Source organism: Delphinus delphis, chromosome X, assembly GCF_949987515.2.
Source record: "Delphinus delphis chromosome X, mDelDel1.2, whole genome shotgun sequence".
NCBI lineage: Eukaryota > Metazoa > Chordata > Mammalia > Artiodactyla > Delphinidae > Delphinus > Delphinus delphis.
The window spans coordinates 97,908,332-97,928,088 of record NC_082704.1 but is presented as its reverse complement, the minus strand read 5'-3'; the positions used below and the strand labels follow the sequence as shown (position 1 = coordinate 97,928,088).

Sequence of the window (19,757 nt, the reverse complement as noted above, 5' to 3'; positions counted from 1 at the left end):
TGAGTCGGAGCAAGGGGACCAGGTTTCTATAGCCCACACATTAACCAGTCACTGGATGCAACCTGCCTCCAGTTGCTTTCCTAGAAGCTAAAGCAAAACATACTTCAGTCCTGAAGAGGGGTCTAGGCAGACCCAGCACAGCATCCACTGCACCAGTAGTTCTCAAAGTTTGGTCTCTAGCGTCAGTGATTCTCAAACTTTAGCATATATCAGGATCACCTGGAAGGCTTGTTGATCTACAGCTTGCTGGCCTCCACACACAGAATTTCTGATTCAGTACGTCTAGGGCAAGGCTTGAGAATTTGCATTTCTAATAAGTTCTCAGTTGCTGCTGATGCTGCTGGGCTGCGGAACAGACTTTGGGAACCACCCTGCCTGTATTTATATATGGAGGTTGGTGTATGGTGCCCTTATGAATAGAAGTAAAACCTTTTGAAGTCACTGTCCCATTCCACACTCCATCAAATTCTGAGCTATTTTTATGCATTATAAAGCTGGAATTGCTGGTAATTAAAATTTGTTATATAAAAAGTACTTAACCAATGCAGTAGATTATACTTGTAAAGCATTATTAGTATTTTATGATATCTGGTCATTCTTACTTTTAAAGTTCAGCCGAATTTTCTCCAGGGTCTATAATTTGATAATCTGGATAGGGGAATTTAAAAAAAAAAAAATCTATGTTCAAGATCTTTTTTTTTTTAATAGACTTATTTTATTTATTTATTTTTTATGCTGCGTTGGGTCTTCGTTGCTGTGCGCGGGCTTTCTCTAGTTGCAGCGAGCTGGGGCTACTCTTCGTTGCAGTGCACGGGCTTTTTGTTGCGGTGGCTTCTCTTGTTGCAGAGCACGGGCTCTAGGCCTGCAGGCTTCAGTAGTTGTGGCATGTGGGCTTCAGTAGTTGTGGCTCGCGGGCTCTAGAGCACAGGCTCAGTAGCTGTGGTACACGGGCTTAGTTGCTCCGCGGTATGTGGGATCTTCCCAGACCAGGGCTTGAACCCGTGTCCCCTGCATTGGCAGGCGGATTCTTAACCAGTGCGCCACCAGGGAAGCCTGATGTTCCAGATCTTTAGTTTTGTTCTAGGCCAATTTTTTTTTGTTTCTTTATGATTCTTATTATTTCTACATTTTTATTTTATCATATAAGCCATTTAAAGCCATATGGTAACGGAAAATTTTAAAGTATGGCATATAGTCAGAGCTATTTGGAATGCACAAAGATGGCATACAAGTACCCTTGACTCATTTCTAGTCTAGACTTGGCACAATTAAAGTTTAAGAATTCAGTGTACATAGATTGATTTCAGGAGAAAGGATGCAGCCTTAAGTCTCCCACACAAACAGGAAATAACAGTCTCACCTCTGATCAAAGAGATTTTTCTGCTATTGCTGCCGTTGAATTTTTGTTAACGTATTTCCAAACTAGAAAACATTCAGCCTGATGTTGTCAGTATTTCAGACCACGAGGGTATCGTTTAGGAAAACAGTGCCTTAGGGTCCTGAAAGAGTTACTGCTCTTCCCTAAGGGCCTAATTTACAAAGCAGCAAACTCAGTGGTAGGATTTGGCTGGAAATCTCATTGTCTCGGTAGAACCCTTTCATCTGATTTATGTGCATCACATTTTAGAAAGTTATTTACTAGTTACTTTCTCTGGAAGCAGAGGGAAGTGGTGTTTCTCTTTAAAGACAGAGGAGCTAAGATGCATCAGGTGCAGCTCATGATGATGATGAAGCTGGTAATAAAATGCACAGTATCTAATTCTCCAAGCTTCACTCTGCCATGAGGGAGTTTCACACTGCTCTTTTATTTCGTGTGAATTTGGAGTATGTTAGAATATATATCAGTGTCTAACCCTGCGTTTGTCTTCTGCAATGTGACAGCTTATTTCTATGCCAGATTTGGAGCTGGTGGTGGAGTAAATCTTAGTGATTTGCAATGCACGAGGCAACCTAAAATATTAGGTTGAACGGGATGAAATTGCCCCTTTTGTAGGTCAGAAATGGTCAAACATTAGCAATTACACATGCTTCAACCTGTACATTTGTACGTTTCATGACAGATTATAACATTAAGATTCTCAGTGTTGTTGCAATGGTTCTGAATTTTTAAATCATATTAAATAAAAAGATAAATAAATAAGCAAATAACGATATTTTGATATTTCTCCCTGCATTGATAATTTGCCTGGAAACTAAATAAGCAGGGAGCCAGCAGTTCAGGTTAGCCCTTGAACTCTGCGAGGTTTAACTGATTTGCCCAACCAGAACACAAAGCTACCTTTCAGCTGTGCAGTATTCAAGTTTATTTAGGAGTTGATAAATAGCTTAGTGCAATGCTTCCTTTTTTCCAGTAGCTGCATCCTCATAAACCTATTCTACCCTCCACCAGTTAATGCAGACAGAAGATTTTTATCCAGTATGAGCACCAAAACTACACTGTGGAAGACTGTATGCTCAGCAAAAACCTCACCCATGATGAATAAACAGCTCTTCCGGGGGCTTTGCTGCCGCTGGCTTGGCAGGAGTTGTTTATTGCCTGGTTTGCACATCCCATGATAAAGTTGCTGCTGAAATAAATTGCAGTTTTGCATAATTATTGACAATCACATCTTAACAAGCAGTGTGTATCATATTCAAGTGTTCAATTTTTTTAAATCCATTTTTAGCTTATGTTTAATCCCAGAAAGTGTTTGTGTAATAATAGAAGGCAAATATGGCATGTAAATAGAGTACTAATTTCCTCACTGCAGACAAAATTTACCTGAATCTTTTTTAGATGGGACTGTTATTGCCTCAGGCAATTTTCCTTCCCAAGCTATTATTATGTAGATGTTTGCTGAGGGCATGTGTGTGTGTATCCACAATACATGCGTTATATATATTGTCAGAAAATATGAATAACTTTTCTTTAGACTTTTGTGTCATTAGGGAATTTGGTTCATTCCGTCTAAAAGATTAGAGAAATGAGAATGGGATGTGGGCAGAGGGAACTAACATTTTTGAGCAACCGTAATATGTGACTACATAATGTGTGAGGCACTCAGCTTTACACACATTGTTGTATTTTCGCTCTTATCACAGCAATATGTATTGCAGATGAGAAATCAGAGAGGTTGAGTAACTTGTCATATCACACACTTGGTAGAGGATATTGGGATTTGAACCCAGATCTGTCTGGATTTTAGGCTCCACTTTTTCCATTACGCATAAAATTTTTCTTTTGGAAAATATTCTCAGTTGTATGACCATCAGGTAATGGAAATTAAAGCTAACACAATTAGAACATGATAGTGTTATGCAAAATTACATTTTGTATAATGGTTTCTATGAAATACATGGTTTTCCTACTTCTTAGTCTTTTTGTTCTCTTTTGTTCTTCAGTCCCCTTCTCTTTCAGTGTTCAACTTTCTGTTCTAGCTTTGCATTTCTCCTGGCCTGTCTAATCATGATTTCCTGCCTCAGGTGACATCAAAGATAAGCATGGTATAGATTTTAGGGTTTTACCTATAAAGATTAGCTTAAACTTTTGCAGCATATTAAAATAAACTTTCAAAATTGACCATCAGAAACTAAAAAGTTTAAAAAATTCTTTTTTGTAAAATTCACATGTGAACTTTCAAAAGTCTAAAAGTCCAAATACACACACACACACACACACACACACACACACACACACACACACACACACACACGCTATTCTAGTGGTTGATGCTTTGAAGAGCAGTTTTAGCAACAACTCACCCCTTTGTTCGTATATTACAATTTAGTCCCCTGGACTTTGCTCTTTTCGTGGGATTCACTGGGTGCGCCTTTCTGATGTTTGAGGAGAATTGCATCTGGACATTTGTTCTTTTGCAGAGTGAGTGAGCGAGAGACTGCTTTGGAAGAAACTCATAGATTACTGCAACAGTTCCCGCTGGACCTGGAGAAGTTTCTTGCCTGGATTACGGAAGCCGAAACAACTGCCAACGTCCTGCAGGATGCCACCCATAAGGAAAGGCTCCTAGAAGACTCCAAGGGAGTAAGAGAGGTGATGAAACAATGGCAAGTAAGTCAAGCATTTCTACCTTATCCCTCTTGTGAATCCAGTTGAAGAATTCTCAGCATTTGTCCTTGTAATTGATACGCTGTGGACAAACTAAAATAGTTGTTTTACATGGCCTTATGTATTTAAGCGTTTGGGCTAGAAGAAGAGAGACAGAGGAAAAAGGAAAAATCATTTATTATTTCATTTAATACCCCAGTCTTCTAAATAGTGTGTGGTTTTGACCAGGAAAAACTTGCCCGTAAAGCTAGAGCTTTGATAAGAAGAAACTTTGCTCAGAAGAATAAATTAGGGATTGGCTTATTAAATTTGAAAAAGTTGCCATTTTTGAGTGTTTATTTAATATTTTACATGGAAAGCATCTGTATGAATTGTCTGTTTTATTTTGCGTTGCTAACTGAATCAGTTTCCCTTCATTACTTGCCAGTAAGTTTTGAAATGTTAATCTGGTATTTTATAGCTTTCTTCCTAACATGATCTGTGAAAATAAAAATGATATAGCTAAATCTGTCATAGTTAATGATCACACAATTTTCGACAATTGTTTTTCCTAGAAACAAGAATTCTTGCTATAAAATTTCATATGCATAAACAGTGAAAACAGAAGTTTCAGGTAGTTTTGTTTACATGAAGTCTTGGTGAGAATCTTATTCTGTAGTTCAGGAAGGCTCCTGATGCCTACGTTCAGGACCTGACATAATTTTCCTGGCCTACAATGGAGTTTCGTTATGTATAGTTGAGTCTTCTGACTTGATATAAGAAGTTTACTAGTACCGCAAAGAAAATTTGGAGTGTTAGAATAATAGGATCCATTTTTAGGACTAACTTCAGTTTTTTAATATTTTAAAATTATGATGAAAAAAGGGATAGTATATCCTAGGTTGAAAAATAATTCCAAAATCAAATCATATTAAGCAAAGTTTCATCTCCTCCCCTCCTTGTTGTTCTCCTTCTTTTCTTCTGTTTCGATAGGACATGTGATCTACTCGGATGCTCTCGTATGTAGAGTAGATGACAGTGGCAGTTTAGAGCTTCTTGGATTCCTCATTCTTTATCATTATCCTCGGCCCCCACTGGCTCCCCCACAATGTGTGTTGAGTTAGTTTGATCATTTGGAGGTAGTTTGTTTAGAACAACACCTGACTTTATCTTCCCAGGTATCTCCCATGGCTTGTGAATGGAAATGCAGTGTAAAGTTCGTTTTTTGGTCACTCTTAGGTAAACAGTTAGAAAATGTGCTGCTGTAACATATTTGATTTATGATATTTCATAAGTAAAATTTTATTTCTCCTTGTCCATGCCCATAAAGCCACCCTAGAATTTTAGATACGTGGATTCACATACTCCCCTCAGCTATGGTAAATAAAGAGTAAAACTTTAAGTGGATTTTTTAAAGCAGTTTCCTTTTAAAAATAAATCCAGTGACTCAGTTTTATAATAGGGACTTAATAAAATATTTCTTAAATTGATGGATGTCTTGTTGAGGGCAAAACAAGGATACATCCATCTATCTCCTATACTTTTTGTATTTATATCTATAGTACTTATACAATGAAAATTCATATACAAACTTCTCATCATGAGAAACTGCAAGATTCTGAATCATTAAAGAAAAAAACTGCAGTGTTTCCTAACTATGTTTACTGTGGAAGAATGGAGAATAAAGTACATTTTGTGTTTAGATTTCTGATCTCTTTCAAAAATAGTTGGAAATGGTGCCGAGGAAACTTTCTTAGCTTATTCTATATTACTCATAAAACTGTATTTACTCTTAAAAGCCATATAAAACTCCCTTAGAGTTCCTGAAAACCGTAGACATATCATTTTCCCTTAACTATAGTAGGACTAACTAAGATTCCAGTGTTATTTTAAAAGAGACAATTTCTCATTCCCTCTCAGTTAATATTGTGTCTTCTATAGATTCCAGTTGCCTGAGGTTGAAACTACATTTTATGGATAGGAATGACATTTATAGCCAGCTCTGATTTTCAGTTAGATGGCTGAATAATGGTCTTTTGATGAAAGATTTGAAGATGTCATGGTAAAACTCTGAACTACTGAAACTATCGATTATTGTTAATGGCACATTTCAACTGATAGAATTAAATCAAGATACTGGGGTTTAAAAGCAACAAATGGAAATTGGCAAGCTTGAAAGTAAATGAAACCACATACCTTAGGAGATTACATGCAGTTTCAGTATTTCAGCTAAATCGAAGTGTTTGCTTTTTTTCCCCTCCAAAGATAACTTTTTTAAAATTTTGAACAAAACGAATGTTCTGTAATATGTGTGAGGGAATAAAGTGTAACTGTATGCCTTTCACTTCGTTTGCAGAAGCTGGTGGCATTATATTCATTGTTTGATTCATGCTGTATAGCGAGAATAGTTCTTACATATTAAAAAAGGAAACTCCAAATGCCTAGCCAGAGCAGCGGCTCTCCCAACAGATTTCAATATATCTGTCCACCCAAAAGCAGTGATGTTTTACTTTATACAGATGCTGCTGAATGGGGACAGGGGGTCAGAAAATGGGTTTTTCTCTGTGACTGTCAATCGGTGTTTCTATATGTGGAGACTCCAGCTCTTACTAGACTACCTGACTATCACTGCTTATCATCCACTTCATAGGATGTTTAATTCTCCCAGCAATAATTACAATTCCTGGGTTTGATAAGCATACATGTATTAGGAAGTATATGCTTCCTGAATGGAATTAACCTGATTAATTCCACTCTGAAAGCCATTCAAGTTTCTTCCTTATATTAGAAAAAAAATGTTATTTACTTTCCTTACTAAGAGCAAAGTCATTATATTTGACCTCGTGCTTTAGGATGAGGAGATTTTTTTCTTATAAGTATTGTTATTTCTGACAGTATAACTGGAATCTTAAAGCCAATGTATTTTTACAGAGTACCATATAGAGCCCTAAGAGGTGACAGTTTGAAAATTCTTAAATTGCAAATTTATTCTTAAAATGAAGAACTATGTTCATAATTGAATCAGATTCTTCCTGTGTCCAAAACATTTCCTGCTTTGGGCCTTAGAGAACTGGTAAAGATGGTCGCAGTTCTAAGTTCTAACATAAAACCGTGGGTAACTAACTGAAAATAGTTAGTTAAACATGCAGACTCTGCATGTTTACTAATGTTTCACAAGAATTTCACCAATCTTAACTGATTCTCTAAGCACCCCCAAGAGATAATTGTAATACCAGCTTGTAAAGAAGGTGTGTGGGGATGGGTATGTGGTGGGGAGAGATGGTCATAAAGGTGGCATAATTAGGGTCTTTTTCTCAGCAAGAGAGACTATGGAGCAATTAATATTTGAGATTCCCTCATCTGTGTTCTGGGTCATGTCTCAGGCCGTATCTCTCAACTCACTCCCTCCTCTAATTTCATTTGTTTTACCTATGTCTCCTCCCACCCTCCCCCACCCACTGTAGAAATGCTCTTCTATTAAACAAAACGCTTCCAGAGAGACAAGGTTGATAAATTTTGAATTGTACATCAGAGTACACCTGGAAATTGATTAAGCTACCTTAAATTTCTAATATGTTATTGAAATTGGGGAATTTAGCTTCTTCAGTGTTGCTCACAATGTATCTTGGCCCACTGATTCATTCCTAAGGAAGAAGGAAGAATGCAACCTCAGTAGCAAAATTAGTATCCTGAATAAATTGGATTGTCATATTTCTAGGTGCATCTGAAAAGAGAGCGGTAATCTGAAGATTCCTAATTCTAAGAAAAGAAAACCCTCTGTGTATTCCTTTTTGTTGCTATAATTTGAATTGAGTCTTATATGTAGTTTTTAATCGTTCTCCTTTGGTGTCTAAAGATTATGAAAGTTTACCTTGATGTTTTTCTTTTGCCTAGTGATGTCTGCCTGCCATTTTTGATATACAAAACATTATATATATATATATATATATATATATATATATGTTCCCTAAGAACTTTGATTGATTCATCAAATCTTTATTAAATACCTGTTGGATGCCTAGCATGGTGTTAGGACTAGCATTACGAATGTGATTAGAGAGATGTTTTTCAAACGTAGTTCAAAGTACTAGGTTACGTAATTAATGAGTATCAATCCACATGTTTTTAAACAGAAAGGAATAAAATTAATAGAATAGAAAATAACAAGAGTCCATCACTCTTAAATAAGAGTCGGTATTATTTTCTGCAGTTTTGGTTTCAACTGTTTGCATATATGTGCGTGTGTGTGTACATACTGGATCAGTGTGTAGCATATATTCAAAAGCCTCTGCATTAGAGTATGATTTCTGCCCTTGGGATGCTTATATTCCAGAGGTGAAGATAGTTATGCTAAGACAAAATTGTATGGTAGAGTGATGAGTGTTACAGTAGAGGGCTAGACAGGATCTAGTAAAAACAGAAGATGATTGAGGTAAGCTTGCCAGAGAGGCCAGGAAACTCACCTAGAACAGTGTTTTTCAGTCTTTCTTATACATTGGAAGAGATTTTTTAAATGCTGATCTCTGGGTTCTACCCCCAGAGATTCAAACTGGATTGATCACAGCATGTCCTGTCCACGCTTGTCATGTCCAGCCAAGGTTGAGAACTTCTGTTCAGAGAAAGTTAGAAGAATGTGTTAGGAGTTGGCTAGATACACAGAGTTCAAAAGGGAAGGAAACAGCGTGTTGAAAGTCCTGGACAGTTGGGTAGTTCAGGAATCGAAAGGTACTTCTCTATGGGTGGGGTATGATTATTATAAGAAATGAGTTTGGAAAGATCAGCTGGGGCTAAATTATGTAGAAAGGCAGCATGGTATAGTAGATAGAGTATAAGCCTTGTAAGCCGAAAGACCACTTATTGCCTAACCTCTAAGTCTCAGTTATATTCTTCTGTGCAATGAAAATAATACTTCACAGGATTTTGTGAGGAATAACTGATAGAATACACGTAGAATGCCCACCAGAGGGGCAGAGTGCTGCGCTCAAAGTGTTCGGTATGTGTTAGCTGTCTTTCCCTCCCTCTGTCCGCCTATCTTTGAGAGTTTGGACTTTATCTGTAGTCTGTGGGAAGTCACAGCACGTTTTTAAGCAAGGAAATGGAATAACCTAACTTATGTTTTTGAAAGATCGCTCTGGGAGCTGTGAGGAGAATGAATTGGAAGGATATGAGACCTGTCCAGGAACAAAAGTTAGAAAGTTGTTTCTGTAATATTCCAAGCAAGAAATGATCATTAAGGTGTTGAGGTTGAACAAAGGAAACAGATGTGTGAGCTATTTGGAGGGAAAAAACTAACATTGTGATGTAGATTATGGGAGGAAGAGGTGAGGGGGAAATGTGAGGTACAGTGAGGAGTCACTGACTGCTTACCATTTGGCATGACTGGGTGCCTTACAGAGTTGCAGAATTAAAGAGGAAAAATAGTTATGGGAAGAGAAGTCAAGAATGCGGCTTTCTCAAGATTGCTTTGGCTATCCGGGGTCTTTTGTGTCTCCATACAAATTTTAAGATTTTTTTGTTTTAGTTCTGTGAAAAATGCCATTGGTAATTTGATAGGGATTGCCTTCAATCTGTGGATTGCCTTGGGTAGTAGAGTCATTTTAGCAATATTGATTTTTCCAGTCCCAGAACATGGTATGTCTTTCTGTCTGTTTGTGTCATCTTCGATTTCTTTCATCAGCATCTTAGAGTTTTCAGAGTACAGGTCTTCTGTCTCCTTAGATAGGTTTATTCCTAGGTATTTTATTCTTTTTGATGCAGTGGTAAATGGGATTGTTTCCCTAATTTCTCTTTCTGATCTTTCGTTGTTAGTGTATAGAAAATGCAACAGGTTTCTGTGTATTAATTTTGTAACCTGCAGCTTTACCAGATTCATTGATGAGCTCTAGTAGTTTTCTGGTAACAGCTTTAGGATTTTCTATGTATAGTATCATGTCATCTGCAAACAGTGACAGTTTAACTTCTTCTTTTTCAATTTGGATTCCCGTTATTTCTTTTTCTTCTCTGATTGCCATGGCTAGGACTTCCAAAACTATGTTGAATAAAAGTGGCAAGAGGGCTTCCCTGGTGGCGCAGTGGTTGAGAGTCCGCCTGCCGATGCAGGGGACACGGGTTCGTGCCCCGATCCGGGAAGATCCCACATGCCGCGGAGCGGCTGGGCCTGTGAGCCATGGCCACTGAGCCTGTGCGTCCGGAGCCTGTGCTCCGCAACGGGAGAGGCCGCAGCAGTGAGAGGCCCGCGTACCGCAAAAAAAAAAAAAAAAAGTGGCAAGAGTGGACATCCTTGTCTTGTTCCTGATCTTAAAGGAAATGCTTTCAGCTTTTCACCATTGAGTATGATGTTAACTGTAGGTTCATCGTATATGGCCTTTATTATGTTGAGGTATGTTCCCTCCATGCCCACTTTCTGGAGAGTTTTTATCATAAATGGTGCTGAGTTTTGTCAAAAGCTTTTTCTGCATCTACTGAGATGATCATATGGTTTTTATTCTTCAATTATACAATGGAATATTACTCGGCCATTAAAAAGAATGAAAGAATGCCATTTGCAGCAACATGGATGGACTTAGAGACTGTCATACTGAGTGAAGTAAGTCAGAGAAAGAGAAATACCGTATAATATCGCTTATATGCAGAATCTAAAATGAAATGATACAGATGAACTTATTTACAAAACAGAAACAGACTCACCAACTTAGAGAATGAACTTATGGTTACCAGGGTAGAAGAGTGGAGGGAAGGGATAGTTAGGGAGTTTGGAATTGACATGTACACACTGCTATATTTAAAATGGATAACCAACAAGGACCTACTATATAGCACAGGGAACTGTGATCAGTATTATATAACAACCTAAATGGGAAAAGAATTTGAAAAAGAGTAATAGACACATGAACATGTATAACCAAATCACTTTGCTGTACACCTGAAACTATCACAACATTGTTAATTAACTACATTCCAACATAAAATAAAAATTAAAAATTAGTATAGCTGATTCACTTTGTTATACAGCAGAAACTAACACAACAATGTAAAGCAATTATACTCCAATAAAGATGTTTAAAAATATCAGTGAAGTAAAAAAGTAAAATGGATAACCAAAGAATGTGGCTGGTTTTCAGGTGTCTATGAATAGTAGAGGTGAAAATATCACCTCCCTTGAAGTAGTTATGAATGTGGATCTAACATTTGGAAAAAGATCTAGGTCAAAGATCTAAAACTGAAGGGCATCGACATGAACTCCATAGAAATACATAATATTACACAGAAATCAATGTCATTGTTACTTGAATTTCTCCATTCAGAAATATATCTAAAAGTCTCTAAAATATTACTTACTGTAGCATAGGATTGGTCTTAATGATGCCATCTTCTGCTCTTCAAAAGGACATAGCTTTAGAGACTCTCTTAAATGTTTTAACCGTGAAAAAAGGCAAAGAACTAGCAAAACTTTGGTGTAAAATTCATACTGTGGAGAAAGTAAAAGTATTTAGGTAATCTATCCAAGATCTTGAAAAACTCTTTCCAATAAGGCCAGTTGATTTCTTCTCTTATATAAACATGGAAAAGTTTTATTTACCTTTTATTCTACAGTAAAAAGTTCATACACAGTCACAGTACTATGGATTGCAGTACTCAGGAATAGATTCAAGAGCCACAGCTTGTCATCTTACTATATTCAGTAGTTTATTATGTTCCAGGTTTGGACCCTGAAATCCCTGTAGATCACAGGAGAAAATCCAAAAAAGAAACAGTGAAAATAATTAAAAGTGTAGAAATAAAGTCAATGAGGACAAATGTTCAAGACTGGTGTTTTATCTCCTATAGCAGGGAAGACTAAATATAGAAAATAAGAATCCATTTATTTTTATCCAGTGGTGGCAAACAGTAACTTCGATATAAAACAATGAGTTTAATCACTTGATTATAAGGGTTATAACACTCTAAGCCATCTTACCATGGTCCCTTTCATATATAAACATGTTAATTCAGTGTATCGAAACTTTAGGACCTATTTTTTTGGATATTGCCACTAAAGTTAGTTATTATCTGGAATGATACAAGGGAAGCACTAAGTTGAATAACTTTGTAATTCAGTCATTGGATTCTATAATTTTATATATACAAACTAAAAGAAAGGCTCACATAGGTAAGAAGACACTGTGCATACTGAAAAGTCAATTTTGATAGCCCCTAATAACGACTGTCTTTTATTCCCCACAGAACTTTTCTGAGGCTCTTATAAGGTAATAAATATTTAAAGCACTTTGAAAAAGCTTTCTTCAAGTGAAAGATCCTTATTAATTTTATGAATTACCATTAAACAAAAGTCAAACTAAAGATATAAACTTAATATCATACTCTTTAAAATCAATAGATTAAAGTTATGTTAATTAATGAGAATAAAATTAACTAAATTGTTCCTTGTTTATAACTGACAAAGCATTTTTACTTCAATTCTCTAATTTGATTCTCACTGAAAACCTCTGGTGTTGGTACTATTATTTCCATATTCAGTAGGGGAGAGTAAAATTAGAGAGTTTCAGTAATTTAGCTATTACTATCAATACGTCTTTGAAAATCAACTTGAGTTTTATCATACCAGATTAGGAGGGAAATAATTCAGAATAAAAGCCTATGAAAGAAATGTTTAGTTTTCTGGGATTAATATCACCATTTAATTCAGTTACTTATTTATCCAATTATTAGGCTAGATAATAATACTGTCTCACATTAAAAAAAATATTACTATGTGCTGGGCAGTGTGCTAAGAGCTTTGCTTGCATGATATAACAATCCCCCGCCTTTTTTTTTTTTTGCATGATCTTACCCCTTTTACAGATGAAAAATCTGAAGCTTTGAAAGTTTAGGTAACTTCTCTTAAGGTCACACAGCTATACAGAGAGGAGTCAGTATTTGAACCTAAGTTTGACCTTCTGACCTTCAACTAATCCTGCTCTCCTACCCATTACTGTAAACTGATTCGGCATTCCAGGCAAAGACCCAAGATAACCAAAAGCAAGTTTCAAATCATTCACTTCATAGGAATTTGTTGATTACTGAAAATATTCCTACTTCCTAAACATCCTTCTTTCCTTTACATTTTTCAGTCTTGTTTCCACATTTGCCTCGTAAGTGAAACACTTCTGTATGAAACCACCATAACTTCCAAACGCAGATTCTTTTATCAAGTCCTGTTGCCCTAGAAATGTATGCATAATTTGTTATTGTAGTCCACCGCAGTCTTCTGGAAAATTTCTCATCTCTTGACTTGCTGGGGTGCTATATTCTACTAGTTTTCTCCTACCTCTGTTACTATTCATTCTTCTTTCTTTACCTGATGACCTATTCTGGACTGTCTCTTCTGTCTTCATTAATCTCATTCTCTTAATTCAGTAGTCAACCAGCAGTTACAAAGTGTCGGTTATGTGCTGGGTATTAGACTAGAAACAGTCTTTTGTTCATCTCCTTTAATCCAGTGATTTGAAGATTTTTATCTCTTTCCAGTATCAATCCCACAGTTCTTACCATGTATGGGACATTTCTTACTCGAAGTCTTACGAACATCATAAACTCAATACGACCCAAATAGGCCATATCTTTAATACCAAGTCTGTCTCCTGTCCTGCCATTCATCACACCACCATCTTTTCAGCCAGAGAAATTTCAAACCAAATAGTCATTTCTACATCACCTTCTCACTCGCCTTACTTTCTAGTTCATTTTTAAGATCTATCAATTTTACGTCGCTAATCATTTGCACCCGTTCCTTACTCTCCAGTCCACTTACCGCTGCTCTAATCCATGCTTTTATTTACCTTTACCTTCCTCTACTCCTTCCTGCCCACGGCATTGCTACAATCCAACCCGCAGATTGCCATCTCAATTAAGCTTCGTAAAGCATAGCTAAGATTGTAACTATGTTATAAATTCCATGGAAGCAGGGGTTTCATCTACTTTATTCTCTTGTATATGCCCATGGCTCAAGACAGTGCCCAGCACATGATAGGTGCCAATAAGTATTCATCAAGTGAATGAAAAAATATACGACTCCTCTGTTCAAACACCTTTTATGACTTCTCAAAGCCTTCAGAATATTCTGCAGACTCCTTCACCTGGCCCTGCAGGATTGGCCCTCAAACTCAATTTCCAATCTTATTTCTTACTTTTCCTCTCCATGCACCCTTCACTCTTACTAAAACACACAGCTAGCCAGTTTACTTTTGTGTCTTTGATGACCTGTTTCTTTTCTTGGGAGTGCTTTTCCTCGTCTCAGTTTACCCAGATACAACCTAATTTGCAAGGAAAGCCATATTCAAATCCTCCCTTTTTCCCTGAGCCCTCAAGCTAGAAGACATCTCGTTTCCCTCTCAATTCCCAGAGGCATTTCTTTGCCCTTTAAATAACACTCAATGCTTTCTGTATTGTTTTAGAGGGTCTGGAGAGGATAGCATTTAATAGTGTGGGCTTTGAAGCCTGACTGCCTGGGTTTAACTAATGATTCTGATACTTACTGACCATGGACACATTTCTCAATTGCCCTCAGTTTAGGCAGCTATAAATCGGGGGAAATGATAACATCTAACTCATCAGGCTATTGTGAGTGTGATGTGAATTGATATATGTGAAGTGCATAAAACGGTATTTGATACGTAGTAAGCAACGAGTAAACATAGCTAGTATTGTTATTACTGTTATCAGGTGTATAACATATAAATTTTGTAAGTAAATTTTTGTATCGTTTCTTTCACTATAGACTGCTTAAGGGCACAGTCCTCATATGGGTAGAGTGAGAAGCTATTTAATAAGGAATGGGTGAATTAATAAAACCGTGCCAGAAATATTGGCTACCATGAGTGTTGAAACTGATTTTTTTTAAAGCTTTGTCTTTTCTAACCAAGAAAAGATTAAAAATCTTCAGTAGATTTTAGTTCTTAAATGTCAATATTGACTCATGTTTGAAAAACTCTTCAAAGTCTTCAGATACAAACAAACCTTAATACTCATATTCTTGAGAATAAACATACTACACTGAAAATGAAAAAGAGGTATTTTGCCTTTCATAATGACCTCCTTGGGGGAAATCAGTTGACTTGCCACCCTTCTCTTTCAACCAGACACCAGACGTTGAGATTCCCTGAAACACACTTCAGTAACAGTAGTTTATTTTTCTTAAACGGTCTGACCAACATTGGAAGTCACATCAATGGCTTATAGGTATGTTAATAAAATTAATAAAATTGTTTTACATTTATCCTGTGAGGCAGTAGCAGTGAAGATAACCAGAAGTATGAGACTATGCACTCACTTCCTTTGATCTCCATCAGAACCTGGACAAGATTTATATAATTTCAGGCCTTCTTCTCCAAACAAGAATAGAAAAGGTCAGGAAAAGTTTGACGACAGAAGAAGTCAAAGAATTTCACATCACTTTCTCCCCCTCCGTTCCTCCAACCTCAAAAGTTTTTTTGAGGGTTAGGGGTCTTTGAGGGCAGACTTTCTAGGCAATAAATTAATAAATAAATAAATAAATAAGATACTCCTTTATATGATGGGTAGCAATGCCCCCCTTCCTGTTGGAAAATTCTGAAATTGTGGATTGGAGGGATCAAATAAAAGAATCTCTAGTCTTGTATTTACAGATTATTTTTAAAATGAACTTCATAAGTGTCTCTCTTGTGCCATTCATAATTCCGATAAGAAAACCTTTCAGGTATTAATCGAAGATTAATAGTATTCAAAATAATTTAGGTTATCAGCATGTGATTTTTTCATTCCACATGAGATCCATTTGCAGTTTAAATGGTTTCCTAAATTATATTAAAATAAAATGTCAAAAAGTTCACATTTTTTTTCATTTTTAACAACATCAGTCTTTAAAGAAAGGTTATTGAACAAAGGTCTATGCATAAATCAGCCATTCCCCGTAGAGGTAAAAGAAGCCATTACACCTGGTTATAAAAGAGAGTTCCATGAATGTGGGAGAAATAAATCATTCCCTACTGGAGATCATATTAGTCTGGATGGAAGAATGTCTGTAACCTAGTAGTGAGAAAGCAACAAGTTACTTTTGTTTTTTCTTGCATCCATTGTTATCCTTGAGAGGTCGATTAGCAAGTTGACCATTCAATATTATTAGTAGTATAAATGTAATCTTAAATTCTCTGAAGATTTCAATCTTTCTCTCTAATTTCTATTCATCTCCAACACCTTTTACAATATATTATTCCTTGGGAGTTATAGAAAAAGTTACTCTCTGCAGAAAGCAGCATTTCATTTGCTCTCAGGAGCCAACCACATTTCACCTCAGTCCTTTGCTCTCAGTTCAACAATTCAATATTGGATTCAGTTCAAGGCTGTGGCCCCAAATAGAATGAGACCTGTATGTTTATGAACTGCCTGACCAGGCATCCTTCCCAATGATTTATTCCATAAATCCTATTTTTAGTTTTTACAGTAGTTTCACAAATGGTTGGAAAACTGTTGTACATTGCAGTTTTAAAAACTGAAATGAGTGTAGATTGCATTTTTACCCGCTATGGACAAGTGTTAACATGTTCTGTTTTGGAGTAGAAAACAGTTGTCACTGTCGGGATGCAACCCTTGGATTGATTAGACAACTGTAAATTCATTTCCCGTCAATAGCCTAAAAGAATTTTTTAATTTATGCCATGTATACACATAGTAGAAACGTATTTTTGAGTGTATTTCTAAATGTGACTTTTAAGGACAGCCACTGAGACGTGGGATCTGCCACAGAACAATAAAGAGGTTTGAGGATCCAAAGGCTGATAAGAGCCTTACTTGGCCGCAAAGAGGAATTGGTAGTGGTGGGACTTGGGGAGAAGGAAGACAGGGATATAATTCAGGTGAATACAGAGTCCTCTGGTCTCCCAGAAGAGGAGGCACCTCCTGCCTACCTTACGCGGATGATCCAGGGAGGTGTCCTGGTAAACTTTGGCTACATAACAAACCAACCCAAAGTTAACACCTTAACATAATAGTAGTCACTTGTTTTGTACATGAATCTACAATTCAGGCAGGGTTCACTGGGAACTGTTTGTCTGGGCTCCTGGTGATATCACCTGGAGCAAGTAGACTGGCTGCTGGAAGATCCCCTTCCAAGGGAGCTCACTCACATGTCTGGCAAATAGTCAATTGCTGGCAGTCAATTCTTCTTCGTGTAGTCCTCTCCGTAGCGCAATTTGGGCTTTTTCATAGTGTAATCGCCGGGTCCCAAGGGCAACCATACCAAGGGACAAGAAGTTGAGGCGCCAGCTTCTTAAGACCTGGGGGAGAAACCAGCATAGGTTCGCTTCTGCCATATTCTGTTGGGCCACCAGTCACAGAGCCCAGATTCAAGGGGGTAGGACATGCTTCCATGCTGCCATGGAAGAATGTGAAAAAGTTTGGGGGGGCTATGTTATAACACTGACACAGAAAGCTTCTTGTACAAGACACTGAGCTGAATATTAAACAGCAAGTATGCCTTATCCAGGTCAAGAGAAGAGGTCCTCTTTGCCCCAAATACCCTTTCTCTTCTTGTCTCCCTGGCTAACTCCTACTTGGTCTTCAGGTCTTGGTCAAAATACCTTTTCTCAGCATTATCTGGCCTTGCCCCCAAGTGAAAAATTTGGATATACGACTATATTGATTTTTTTTAATTTAGGCTTTTTTTCTACAACAGAACATAAATAACTTCCTTTCTTACTTAAAAGCTGTAAAATACTCATGGCAGTAAGTATATACAATGAAAATAAATCTTAAGTGCAAAAAGTATCTCTCAAATAGCAATATAGACGCTTACATTTTACTGACCTATTTGCTTTTCTTTCTCTATTTGCCCCAAGATCTCATCTATACCAGTGTGTACCAATTCATTTCTAGAATATACCTGTTAACAACCTAATTTGCATAGCTCTACTCACTAATCTGGGCACAAGGTAACCTCAAGGACGTCTTAATTTTTCTCAGTTTAATCCATCTCTCCTGTCCTTTTCTTAGTGTGTCTGTCTGTCTGTCTGTTTCTCTCTCTCTCTCTCTCATGTTTTTCATTTGTTTCTTTTCAAGTGACTTTCAACTACGCAGAAAATGCATTTCACATTTCTGTGCCTGCCTCCAGGCTCTATCTATTTCATTCACCCAGGACTGTCCTTTCTGAATTCTTTCTCTCATTTAGCAGCCATCATTAAAGTTGGACAAATGAAAGAACCTCATTTCTTAAAGGACCAGAACATTATATTGAGCAAGTAATTAAAAGGATTCAGCAAATCAAAACATGAGCTATCTGGATGAATCTTGAAGACATTATGCTAAGAGAAATAAGCCAGGCACAAAAGGATATATGTATAATTCCACTTATATGACATACCTAAAGCAGTCAAATTCGTAGAGACAGAAAGTCAAATAGTGGTTACCAGGGGCTGGGGGTGAAGGGATAGGGGACTTCTTGTTTAATGGGTACCTGAGTTTTGGCTTGAGAAGATGAAAAATTTCTAGAGATAGCTAGCGGTGATGACTGCACAAGAGTGTGAATGTACTTAATGACGGTGAACTGTACATTTTACAATGGTGAAAATAGTAAATTTTATGTTGTGAATATCTTGTCACAATAAAAAGGAAAATACGAGCTAACAGACTTTTTGAGGGACTCTTTGTGGAAGTAGTACGGTATCAGAGAGTGCAGAGTATCTTATTTTATAGTCAAGGTATTTGCGTGACCACTGACCTGGGTGATCTTGGGGAAATCAATGGCATTGTGAATCCCAGGTTTATCTTCTGGCAGATGATGGAGCTAGACAAAAGAAATGTTTCTGCAAGTTCACATACAATCTACACTCTCTTCACTTGGAAAGTTTATTAAAAATGCACTGTCAGAAGCGGACTCTCTAGGGATGGGCCAGGGAATCTGCATATTTAAAGAGCCCCCAGGTGTTTCTTGTGCCCATTCAAATTTGAAAATCACTGGGCCAGATGTTTGCTTAAGGCCATTTCAGCTCTTGAAATTTGACAGATTTTGATTCTGTAAGGCAGATTCTCAGTGCTTATGCAAGAAAAAGAAATGAAGAAAATATTAGACTTTCTGCTTGTGTTGGAGAATTTTTCATTTGCCTAGCCAATCAGGAATGGTATTGTTTATTCCTCCCACTGTTTTGAAGAGGCATGGGTTTAAAAAATAAGCCAGATGGTACTGAGGAAGATTTACATTACCATTTTCTTTCTTTTTCCCTTTTCATATTATATAAAACTGCCCATGCCTCCATCTGAGCCATGATCATTAATTTAATGTTATGATTTAATGGCTCATGACATTAAGTTATAACTTAGCCTAACATGACCAAATTACAGTATCAGAAGGAAAGTTTCTTTTCTCAGGTTGATTTGCATACCTTAAACCAGTTGTATTATTGGCTGAATTTTTCATAATTATGTCTCAGCCTTGATCTAGGGAATTTTCTCTCTTCCATAGAAATGCATTTCGTTAAACAAGATCTAGGTTATAATCAATGTCTCAAAAGTAAAGTTAAGAAAGGGAAAAAAGTTTTTACTTTGCTTTGCTTTGCTTTGGGTGTATGTATGTGTGTGTGTGTGTGTGTTTACAGTACTGAGAGAGATTCTGTCTGGTACTGAATGTAAGATTAAAAGTGAAGGAGAATAGTCAGTTGTCATGTATCCACTTGAGTGGATTATCTAAATATCTTTAGAAAGGCATAACCCCTTCAGCAAGATTTTA

The 19,757-nt window shown here is 36.9% G+C and overlaps 1 protein-coding gene across 3 annotated transcripts in view; it reads left to right on the top strand.

Moving 5' to 3' along the window:
* DMD (dystrophin) overlaps window positions 1-19,757 on the top strand; it is a 2,124,682-nt gene that overhangs the window by 1,614,353 nt on the left and 490,572 nt on the right. For all 3 annotated transcript variants that reach the window (XM_060001925.1, XM_060001919.1, XM_060001920.1), the window contains one exon: window positions 3,859-4,048. In XM_060001925.1, coding sequence (XP_059857908.1) covers window positions 3,859-4,048 — 190 coding nt within the window. The remainder of the gene's footprint in view (window positions 1-3,858; window positions 4,049-19,757) is intronic.